A 12,132-nucleotide genomic window follows, 5' to 3' on the forward strand; every position below is an offset into this window, starting at 1 on the left:
AAGCAGGAAACTTAAAAACAACCACACTTAACAAAACACTGAAGCCAGCATTCTCCTGTGCTAAGTCAGACTTGTGGGCGAGCTGGCATTATATCTTCCTGATAACTGCAGTTGGTGGAGTCTGATCTCATAAGCCTTTGGCATATATTACATTTCATCCCTGTTCTAAACTTGCTCCCTTGGGTGTGAAGGTTAAATGAGCCCTTAGCAAATGCCAGCAAGACTCAATGTCAAATGTAAGGGGAATCCGTATCTGCACTCTGTCCCCTGGGCCAGCTTGGTGAGCCTGTAACCTATAGAGCAGAGGGCCTCAGCTCAGCTTTGCTGTTTCATTTTGCAACTATTAGTTGTTTCTGTACAGGTCCATCTCAAATTTTCATTTGTCTTTGGGCCCCACAAGTCACATAGCCAGTCCTACGGGCTAAAAGGCATAGCTGACAAAAACTGGCGAAATAATGCCTCCACTCAAATCCCAGGGAGTAGAGACTAGCTGGTGATAATTTTTTTCTGGTTGAAGGCTGAGTGCTGACTCAACTGTCTCTTGCCTGTTGAGAAGTCTTCCATCTGATGGGTAGCCATTATGGTGTATGAACAATGTAGGGAAGGGCTAAAGAAGGCACTCATTTTTCTCAGCCTCTGCTCTGGGTCCTGCCCTCCCTTGTTGTGGGGAACACAAAGTTCTCCACATCACTCCCAGACTCAGGAAGCTCCCAGACGGATGGGGAAGCAGGACACAGGTCTTCCTGAAATCATACTCAAATGAGGCACAAACATGTGGACCAGAATTTCAGGGACAAGGTTCAGAAAGTGTTCTGTAGTGGTTGGCCTATTTTAAAGGCTCTGCATAAATGGAGGACTGAACAGGCTCTTCGGTGATGTTTAGAGCTTTGGAGGAAGGAAGCCCTCAGCCCTGGATGGGGATACAGCACATGTTTCCCATGCCAAGACATGCTTCTGTTGTACTGGGACCAAAACTAGGGCCCTGAGCATGCTAAGCAAGGGCTCTACCAGTGCGCTACATCATCAGCCCAAGGACTACTTTCCATTTGCTCACAGTAGACTGTGGACAAGTATTGCAGTTGGAGCTCTCTGGAAGCTGATATTCAGTAGACTTTGGAGTATGTATTGGATTCCTGAAGGTATTTAAACAAATCACTATACAGAAGGTGGTGTATACCAATAGATTTATATCCTTTCACAGTTCTTGGGGTTCAGTGGGTTAAAGTTAGGGTAGCATTAGAGCCATGTTCCCTCTTAGGGATCTGGCAGAAGGTTCATCGCTTGCCTCTTCCAGATTCTGGTGACTCCTGGAGGCTTATAGTTGCCCTCATTCCAATCTTAGCCTCTGCTTTCACATCACTGGTTCTTCTCTCTTAAAAGTCCCCCAGCCTCCCTCATAATGAAGACAAATGGGCTGCCATTTAGGATGCACTTAGATAATCCTGGAAAGTCCCAGCATCCTTAACCATATCCCATATAAGGCAATTGTCACAGTTTCTGGGAATTAAGATGTGAACATACTTTTCTGGAGCTACCATTTTGGCACAAAATGGGCACAAGTTGTCTAGCCAACACCTGTGAAAAGAATTCAGAGGAAAAGGAGGAGTGGGGGAAGTTGGACTGTGATGAAGGGCCAGTAAAGTCTTGGTCTGATTCATGGAGAGTTTTGAAATAAAAACTACCCATCAGAGTTGTAGCTAAGTGGGACAAATTGCCTGAGACATCACATCTTGCCAAGCCCAGTGACTAGGTATGGATAAGCCTTAGGATGGGCGTGGCCTGGAGTGAAGCCACAGAGTGACCAAGGCAGAGCCCAAAAAGCTGGCAGTCAGTACTCTCTGCCTACTACACTCCTGCGTTGGAGAGAGAGGTGTCCTTTGAAGGAGCGGTAGAGAATAAACAGATGGCAGGTAGTGGAGAGTATATCCCTTGGAGATAACACCTAGGAGGGGGCCTGGGATCTTTAATCACAATGACAAGAGCAAGTCTGCTTTTTCCTCAAAAGGCATGAGAAAAGGGACTTCTCAACCTCCTGATCTTGCAAAAGGTCACTAGCTGAGGAGCTATTTCCAGGCCACTCCAAAGTGTTAGGCCCTGCCTAAGAGTTGTTTGTCCTCCTTTGGCCAGCCCTGCAGATGTGCTCACAGCTGCAAAAACACATAGTTTGCTTTAGCTTGTACTAAAAACAAATATCCCACTCTCCTCCAGGGGGTACTCAGATAGTTTTGTTCTTTGCTCTCTCCTGGGATGCGATCAAGGGTGACATAAGATGTCTTTGTCTAGATTCAAGAGGTGTCTAGGGCTATGTTCCCTTCTGAGAATCAGCAGCTCCACTCTTTAGAGTCCCAGATCACTGGTCCAGAGGAGAGTTTCCCCCCCTTCTTGCCTTCCCCACAGATATGTGGTAGAGAGATAAGAAGAGGGTTATAGTAAGTTCCATTTTTCAACTCCCCCTGGGGCGTCACTCAAAGTCACTTACAGTCTTTAGTGGAAAAACAATGGTTCTGTTGAGAGAGGCCAGGCCTGGCATGCGTACTGGAGAGTCCTGAGGACAGTCTTATGTTCATGTGCACCTTTGGGGAGTCTGAGACTGTAGCCTCTTCCCTGGGTTCTGGTCAGGAGGCTGTCTGGGAGCACATACCGTAAGCAAGTCAGTAGGGAGATGCAGTCGGACTTGATTCTCAACAGTCAACCAGAAGACATCAGCTTTAAAGCTTCTCAGGCATATGACAAGCCAGTCCTTGCAGCAGCTTGGCCTGCCATCCTCACTGTTGTGGTTCCCAGGGGACAGAGAGTGTCTGGAGCAGTCAAAAGGCAAAACTGAAAGGCCCCCCAGTATACCACAAGATAGGGATTTATGTTTAAATGTGAATGAAATTATAACTGAATAGTCCAAGATGAGAGTCTGAGACTGATGGGGAAGGCAACAGGGGAATGAACTGGTAGGGAGGGTTTTGGCATTATCCAAGCAAATCACATCCTCCCTGGGCCTCTGTTTCCCCACGGGTGCATCAAGGCTTGTTGACTGGGTATTCTGACCTCCAAGGTGCTGATTTAGAGGTAGTAGAAAGGAGGTAGACTGATCAATTCCCAGGAGTAGAAGACTAGTAGGGAGGCTAGGCAAAGGTCTAAGAGCCCTTTATGATTATTAAGGAGACATGCACAGAGGCCCATAAGCCATGTAGTTAAATATTTTAAAGGTACAGCAGAGGGAAATGCATTCCATTGATTGATCTTTAAAAAATATTTTTTTTTGTTTTTTGTTTTAAATAATAACTTGTAAGGTCACATTTGGATGAAAATTCTAGGACTCCTTTGAGTCTTGCACTGAAGCATGTGGTGTGGAAGAGACCAGGCCCTGGTCCCAGGCTTCAGCTACAATGAGCAATGGAACCTGTCTGGTGCCCTCAAGCTGCTGTGCTCTGAAATCTGTCTTTGTAGCTAAGCTGTAGTCACACTTGGGCAACCTGTTCTGTCTAGCCCTGAACACACAGGGCTAATACAGCAGACCTGTTCGTGAGAGACATGGAGCTCTCTTGGTGTATGGCTCCATATTGGTCTTGTAGATATCCAGACAATCTTTCTTGCATTGCCTATTTTTTTTTTTTTTTTTTTGCTGGTGGGTCAGAGTGCAGCACGAGTTCGCCTGTCAGCCTTTGCCTGTTTGCCCTTCTTACCTTCCCCATAGCATGTCCTCTCTAAGAAAGCTCATGTAATTGTGTTTTGACACTTGTCTTTTAGAGAACTTGAACGCAAGCACATAGATGAATTTCTTTCACTAGCTTTGAGTGTTTCTTAGAAAAAGTAATGTACTTAAATATTTAAACTGAATTGCTTCTTCCAATTTGGCATCAACTCAACCAGGGACATGGAAGAGCTTGTGGATTGTCCCTTCAAGCTAGTTAGGCCCCAGTCACTCAGAACCTGTCATTATACTTGCAGTCTGGGTAGCGGTAGGCAAATCTAGGGTCACAGGTTCTCAGTGGTCTCAAGATGTCCTTCAGAAGGTTGGTGGCCCCTAAAACTTCCATGTCTGTGCTGGCATTCTTGCTACACAAACTGAGAGCAGAGTCTATTTTCTCTTGCACAGGGGAAGGGAACTTTCCCTGGAGAAGTCGAGGCAGCAATTGTTGACACACCAGCACCAGGTTTTGCTTCTCAGAGACAGTGTCACAGGAGGACAGCTGGACCTGGCAGTCAGAAACCAAGCAGCTAAAAATGTCTTCATTCTCTCCAGTCCCGGAAGCTGCTTGGTTGCCTAGAAGAGAAGTAGAAAATATCAGATATTGTAAACCTATTCTTGTGGGGGTGGGGGTGGGGGTGGGGATGGGGTGAAGGGGGACTGCGAATTACAATTGCAGAGTGAAGTGCTTTAGTATCCAAGCATTTCCCTGTCATCAGAAGATGTAGGGCTCAAGAACACAACAGCCCCTTTGGAGAACAGTATTGAGTAATACTGTCCTACAATTAGGCTAAAGCCCAAGCATGGAAAACCCACTTGTCCCTACCAGAAGCTGGGCTATAATTCTAAAAATCATAACCACATTGTTACTTTCCTGTTATTACTGAATTAGGGAAGTGAGGATGGTATTAGGATTGGTTTTATTATACAATTAGGATAAAAAGTCAGGGAGGAAAACATGTCATCTAAAATATGTGTTCAGCAGGTTCCAATGGAACTGATGTTTGCCTAGCTGGGATCAATCTCTCTTCTAATTTGATTCTTCTTAATAAAGGCAAATCAGGAAGTGAGGAAAGGTTTTTTTCTCTGTCTTTGCAGAGTTTGTTAAAAAAAAGTGTCAGAAATGGGAAAAAAAATCTTTTGTCCTCAGCAAATTCGGTCACCTTGAGAAACTGGGGCTTAATGGTCTCTAGAACACTTGGCTGAGCTGTTGTAAACAATGAGAACTGTGACTTGCTCACACACCTCATTCAGTTCCCCGTCTTTGTAATTTTCAAACCTTACAGGGTCAATATTTTAACACTAACTGCAAAGTGAACTAGTGCATCAGGCCAGCTGTTGTATCTTAGATAAAGGCTAAGAGCATCTAAGGAGAAAGGGTCTGACGGGGAGAGGGGCCTGTAACTTGTTTGTGAGTAAGATCCAGAACTACCCTGGGAGGGCTCACCAGGGGTCCATACCACCATGGACAATGCCCCTTACAGGCAAGACCAAATTCATTTTCCCTTTGAAAATAAAGATAAAACAGAAATTCAAATGAGGGTGAGGGGATATTGTGCTATGACCAATAACATTTCCCAAACTTGGATTACTCTGTGACATACAGAGAGTACAAAGGCCCAGGTCACCCCTCCTTAGCCTTGGTCACCCTAACATCCCCTTTGACAGCTGCTCAACCAAGCCCATGCTGAGTACCTTCCTGCTTGTCGATGACACCTAGTGCACTGGCATCCCGGATGAACAGATGTCCATTGTCAAAGATGCCAAACATGTCTGCATCAACATGGGTGAAGTAGAAGAAATAGTTCAAATCATTGCTCCTCAGGGATTCCAGGACCCCAAGGAGTTGGTAGGCAAGGTCAGCAGCTTGTTCTGGGGGTGCATCGTAAAATTCTTGCAGTGGTCTGGTGCTGGTACTGATCAGGAATCTACCACAGGAGCCCAGGTACTTGGGCAGTGGCCAGCCCTCTGCCCCTGGGAAGATCTGCCAAGCCAGAAGGAGCAGGCATTAGACACAGAGAGATCTCACAGAGCAGTTTGTTTTCTACCTCTCACCCACAGCCCACACAAATAAGTCTTACTGCCAGCCTGGATCTCAAAACATGCTGGCAAAACATTTCCCCATCTTTTCATAGCTTTTGGAACATAGTAAGGCCCTGCCCTCCCCCCACTTTGGGAGTATGTTGCTAATGGAAAGACTCAGGAAGGAGGCTGCTCTCATTTATGCAGTGGATCAGATTTTACGAGTTTCTCCAAGTGGAACCTGAGAATGCTAACCAACCTTCAGTGATTTTCAGTGGTATCCAGGATTCAGGGTATTTTTCTTTTAAGTTGTGCCATTTAAAAAATATGACTAGTCTGTACTTTCCAAGATATCATTACTTAGGAAGAGGCCATGGAAAAAAATAAAAGAGCAACTTCAGGGCAACTGAAAGACAAATAATAATAAATAACTAAATAAATATATTACAAATAAGGTATCATATGAGCTGGTTTCTTCCAGCTGCTCAGAAGGATGAGGCAGGAGGGTTGAGGTCAGCTTGGTCAATAGTGCTCATGAATAAATAAATGAATAAATATAACTACCTGGTTCTAGGATGGGACAACAATAATTCAGGTGGCAGTCCCCGCTTCTAGACTGGACAATCCTGCATGGTTCAGGTAACTACACACTTAAAGATTCTTCTCCACTGGTAGGAAGCTTTCAGATAGACTAACATTGGTCTAGGGAAGCATAGCCCAGCCTCTGTCCTTGTAAAAGCTCTCAACTTGTGGATTTGGGTAATATAAAGTTAGGAAGAAATCCTAGCTGTTTTTTCTTGACCATTTTTTAAATATTTTATTTGTTTTTGTCTGTTTTTTGTATATCATAAATGAACCCTGTAGCTCCATCATTCCCACCCCTCCCTTCCTCCTCTTAACTTCTGTGTCCCCCTTTTTTCTCCAAAATTCGTGATCTAGTCTTTATTATTGCTATACATAGATACATATATTTATAGATATATATAATCACACACATATATACAACCTACTGAGTCTATTTAGTGTCACTCATATGTACATGTGACCAGAGCTGGTCATTGGAATTGGAAAATCTATGTGGGAATTTGTCCATGGAGAAAGAAGACTGATTCTCCTTCTCTCAGTAGCCATTGGCCACTTGTATTCATCTATTGGTAGGGCCATAAGGAATATTCCCTGTCTGTGTTAGAGCTTTAACTGTTGATCATTTTCTCAATGAATCTGTCTAGAACTGACAAACAAAATTATAAACACCACTTTTCCCTTTGTTTACCTTCTTAAGAAATCAAAGTAAGTCTGAGTGATGCATCTTAGTAGCAGACTGCTTATCTGACATACACAAGGCCCTGGGTCCCATCCCCAGCACTACAGAAAATAAAAAAAAAAGTGGACTTTAAAGTTCTCTCTCTCTCTCTCTCTCTCTCTCTCTCTCTCTCTCTCTCTCTCTCTCTCTCTCTCTCTCTCCTGTATCTTCTACCTCTTTTAAGTCACGTTATAAAGAGTCATGCTCTTTGAGCTTCCCTAACTGGAGTACCTTATACACTATGTGCCTCCAAGGGACAACCTGGACCTACTGACCTTGTTTAAATGTGCAAAACCATCATTCCTTGGTCTCATACCACACTCTTTCTGGGTAAAGCCCAGGGTTGAGTAAAGTGTCTCAGCCCCATGGTTCCAGGTCAGGTCTCTCAGGAACCAGTCTTTCGGGTAACCAAGATGACAACAAAAGTTAGAATTGTGAGTAAAAGGCCTCCAAGAAGACCCCTGAGCATGTAGGACAAAGAGCAGCTTCTTCTCTGTCACTGGGATGTCAAATACCAAAGACACTAGGCAGGTTTAGTGAGTAGAGTATAGCTTCTGTTGTCTCTGATGGCAGACATCTTTGAGTTTAGCATTCACAGGTGATAGTGGGTGGCTAAGGCACTTCTTCTGTCTTATTCCCAATGGGGATGACAATATCATTCTGGGGGCTTGTAGTGAGAACTAATTGACAATGCTAGCCATTATTCAGTACACCTGGCATGCAGCAAGAACCTAATAACCAACAGTCTTCATTGTGTAGTCATTCATTAGTTTTTTGGCAAATATTTAGGATCTATCTGTGTTGTGGCTCCTTTCTTCTCTGCCTGTATTTTTATATTATGGTATTTTAAAAGATGGTCTCATGCCAGGTGGTGGTGCACGCCTTTAATCCCAGAACCAAGAGACAGAGACAGGCAAATCTCTGTGAGTTCAAGGTCATACTGGTCTACAGAGTGAGTTCTAGGACAGTCAGGGTTACACAGAGAAACCCTGTCTCACACCCCACGCCCCCAAGAAGATAGAAAAAAAAAGAAAAAGAAGATGGTCTTGTTATACAGCCTGTGCTATCATGCCAAGATTTCCCTCCTCTTTTCCTTCCATCCTTTTCTCCCTCCCCCTACTATTCTCTCTCTCCCTCCTCCTCCCATCCCACTCCTTCACCTTTTACTCTTCTTTCACCCTTTCTACTACTCCCTTGTGACTTCTGGTATCTTTTCTGTCCATGATGTAACTTACGTGTCCATGTCCTGACCCTTGGTCTGGGGTAATTTAGCTCCATGAATTCTATGGATAACTGTTAACATGGTGTCTCTATCTTTTTGACTAAGTGTGTCCCAGGCCCAATATGTCCTCATTTATTTGACCACTTTTCAATTATGTCACTTCCAGTTTTTTTCTCCTTTCCAAACACAGCTTCAAGGTATATCTCTAGGTAGCTGTTTCACCAATCCTTTTAACTTGCTCAGATCATGTTTCTCTTAGTGGCAGAGATTAAATTCGCCTCCCTTAACAAAGGCCTTCCTGTCTGCCTCAACTTGTAAATTTGATTGCTGTTCCCTGTCACCCACATTCCCAGCCCTTCACTCCCATACCTCTTTCCTCACTAGCTCCCAAGGCTGTCACTTACCTGATGTTGCAAATGTACGAGCCCAGATTTATGGCCCCAAGACATAAAGCAAGAAGGGGAGAAAAATCAACCCATGGATGGCCTCTGAAATTCCAAGGTGGTAACATAACCTGGAGAGCTTGTGGGTGTCACCAAGTACCTGCAGAATGATGGGGTGTGCATTGACAGCCAGTGTGTAGAGGAGACGCAGCTTGTCACGGTCAGTGAAGTGGTCCATGAAGATGCTGCCAGCATCAACCACTTCAGCATAGCGTCGAACCACACGATCCAAGAGTCTTTGGGAAGGGCAGCGTAGGAAGGGACTGGGCAGGCCCTGGAGACACATGAGAGAGACCCAGGATGAGTTACTGGACTCTTGTAAGGGACACAGATATTGGATTGGGAGTTTAGATAAATAGTAGAGGAGAGATCCATGGGTGGTTGAGGAGGATGCTGAGCAAGAGGGTGGACACCCCTGGGTGGGACATAGAGAATGGGAGAGGGCATAGAAGGCTGTGCAAGAATTGGGGCACTGGGACTATACAGAGGCAAGCTCTGCCTCTTTGAAAGTTTAAAGTTTTGCTTTTTTTTTTGCTCCCATACAGAAAAAAAATCAAAAGAGAATTAACAGTACAAGTCATACTGCTGTCCATGTGCTTCTAATGGAAGCTCCTTTCCCATGACTGCCTGCTTAGAGAAGTAGGATAAGGATAAGGCTGTCTTGGATGGATCCAGAATTTCCTATGTAAGGACTCTTCCTAATGGGGCAGATGGTAAAGTTAGCTTAATCCCCTTGAGGATTTACATTTGGAGATCCATCTGAGACAGAGGGTCTATGAGAGAGCTATGAAGAAAGCATGAGATGCTGTGAACCAAAGTGATTGGAAACTTATGAAAGAAAATTTAGAACAAAAATACAACCTTGTTTCATTCTAGAGCACAAGACTTATAAGCTGTTATACTACATGTTAAGTCGAAGACGGTGTTACGTTTTGACTTTGGTCCTCAAATTGGAACTTTAAATCCCAGTCATATGTTAATGGTATTTGGAGGTGGGATACTTGAGTGGTAATTAGGATTGGATGAAGTCAAGAGGGCAGTCCCAATAATAGCATTAGTGGCTTTTAAGAAAAGGAAGAGAGACCTAAGCTAGCACACTTGCTCTGTCTCATCACGTAATGCCTCTGCTAGGTCATAATACAGCCCACACCAGATACTAGTGTCAAATTCTTGGACTTTTCAGCCTCAAAAACCATTAGTGAGACAAACAGCTATTCTTTAAAACTCAGGGATGATGTTCACATATGCCAATAGGAAACAGACGAAGACAGCAGCACCACAAATTCCTTTTCCAGAGAGTGGCTTCACTGAGTCTTTGTTCCTTGTCCCAAGGAAGCCAAGCAGCTTTAGCAATTTAGAGAAATGTGGCTTTCCTGAGGCACTGAAGGAAAGGCAGTGGTTAGGATAGGAAGTCCTGAATCTATTGAAACTTAACCTTAGCCTCAGGAAACTTAACCTTAACCCTTTCTCTCACCTCACAAGAATGACCCTTCAAAAAGTTCTTTTTAAACACTCAGCATCCTGGGTTTCAGAAAACCACATTATGGTTAAGCTAAAGTGTATATTAATCACTCAAGGTTGTTCTGACTGACTTGATGTTTTCAAAAGCAAATACTGCTCAAAAGGTGATGATTTACCACTGCTGAACAATCTAAATATCTGTTCTGATGGAAATATAAATGCATGAAGGAAAAGAACACCAGTTATTCTGAGAAAGAAAATCTACGACCAGCAGTATGGCTTTTCACCCTAAGATTGGAAGTTGGCTCTTCTCAGTAAGGTTGCCTCCACCAACTGACTTTAGAATGCTGAAAGCAATGTACAGCAAAGGAAGTTTTACTTTGAGGAAATTGGCTGTTTGCAAGCTCTTCTAGCCTCCAGGAGAAAACGTGAATTTGAATAAACTTACTTCCAGTTATACATCTGAACACCTTTTACACTACTGTTCACTTACGTATGCTTGTAAAACAGAGCTAAGTTTAACCATGAATCACAGTTAATCAACGGGCTTCTATTAAGACAATAAAATTTAATAATTGTCTCAATTGTTATGGATAGTTAAAACTTCCTTTATTCAAAACAGGAAAGCCCTGTTTTATTTTATTAAGATAAACAACTGACAGTTTTATGACTACTCTAATTTTGTTCTTTTAATAAAGTTGTTTTTTTTCCTCTGAACACAACAGAAAGTGTTTTGGTGTATCAATTACCATTCTATAAGTATCTAATAGCATGGCGATGGCTTTGAAGTAACCACATGGATGCTTTTAATCATTTAGAAATCCAATAGCAACCTTGTTACTCTCAGGTAACTTGACAGGCAGAGTTCTTCTTAGCTCACTGTTACTAGAGGAAGGAGGAGAAGCTTTAAGTAGATGGTCCCTAAATAATTTCAATTTTTCTTCGAAATCCATAAGTTAGGGCAGGTTTATGATAAGTCTCTTTTCCCTTAGGAAGTTGCTCTATGCTACCTAGGCTGATCAACCTAGAGTCCCTGATATTAAGGCACTGGTACAAAGTCACCCTAAAAGGATAGAGGTAGAGGAGGAAATGAGCTCAGGGGGAGTGCTGAATTTGGAGTTTGTCTTAGATCATGTTAGAGTGAATAGCATACTCAGGACAGTTGAGTAGACATTAAATCCATATTCAATTAGCCGAATGACTTGTTGAGAAGGGTAAACAATATGGAAGGTATTCCATGCACCACAAGTACAGTCTCTCAAAGACCAAGTTTCTATATAAGACAGGTCCTCTCACTTCTGATGACATCTTTCCTTAGGCAGGGTTTCTGTTTGTTTAGATTCTTACTTGCAGAGACTCAATGTTGTTCTCTGAGGAGCAGAGCAGTTGTGATTATGTCCCATTTTGGTTGCTGCAGGATATTCCAAGGAGAGGAGTAACGAGTGTGTGAAGTTGTATTGGCTTTATCCTTTTTCCTGCCTCTACCAGAGTCTTCCAACACATTTCTGTCTTACCTCTCCAAACTGACTGCCTATTTCCCTTTATTCAACCTTGTACTCCTCTGACCTAAAGAGGGATTTCAAGCTTGAAATCACAACCAAGCTTGGATTTCAGAGACCTTCAGAATGCAGTGTGATGAAAAAGTTTCAAGCACATCCTTTACAGGAAAGCTGGCAGGTTCGAATTCCAGATCTGTCACTTAACAACTGCATGATCTGGGAGTTCTTTATCTTATATGTAATTTGGGGATAACTGTTAAGGGGATCATTTGTCTTATCTTCTGAACAAGGAGCTTTTTTGAGAGTGAAAGAGGTGATTTCAAGAATTTGATTAATTAAAAAAAGATAAACATACTTGTATTGTATTACATTCACCTCCACTATCTTCTCTAATCCCTCCTCTACTTCTATTGACCTCCTCTTTCCAATCAGTCTCCCTCCTACCCTTGTGTCCTTCCTTTCCTTCTTCCCTTGCCTATACAGGCAGTCACAGTTTCTGT

The 12,132-nt window shown here is 43.2% G+C and overlaps 1 protein-coding gene across 1 annotated transcript in view; it reads right to left on the reverse strand.

Annotated features, from left to right (window-relative positions):
- Positions 1-3,917: 3,917 nt before the first annotated feature.
- Dipk2b (divergent protein kinase domain 2B) overlaps positions 3,918-12,132 on the reverse strand; it is a 40,322-nt gene continuing 32,107 nt past the window's right edge. Inside the window, exons 3-5 of the mRNA XM_038315683.1 lie at positions 8,773-8,946; positions 5,378-5,666; positions 3,918-4,258 (exon numbers count right to left, since the gene is read on the reverse strand). Of these exons, the coding sequence (XP_038171611.1) occupies positions 3,918-4,258; positions 5,378-5,666; positions 8,773-8,946 (804 nt within the window). The remainder of the gene's footprint in view (positions 4,259-5,377; positions 5,667-8,772; positions 8,947-12,132) is intronic.

This window comes from Arvicola amphibius, chromosome X (genome assembly GCF_903992535.2).
Source record: "Arvicola amphibius chromosome X, mArvAmp1.2, whole genome shotgun sequence".
NCBI classification, from domain to species: domain Eukaryota; kingdom Metazoa; phylum Chordata; class Mammalia; order Rodentia; family Cricetidae; genus Arvicola; species Arvicola amphibius.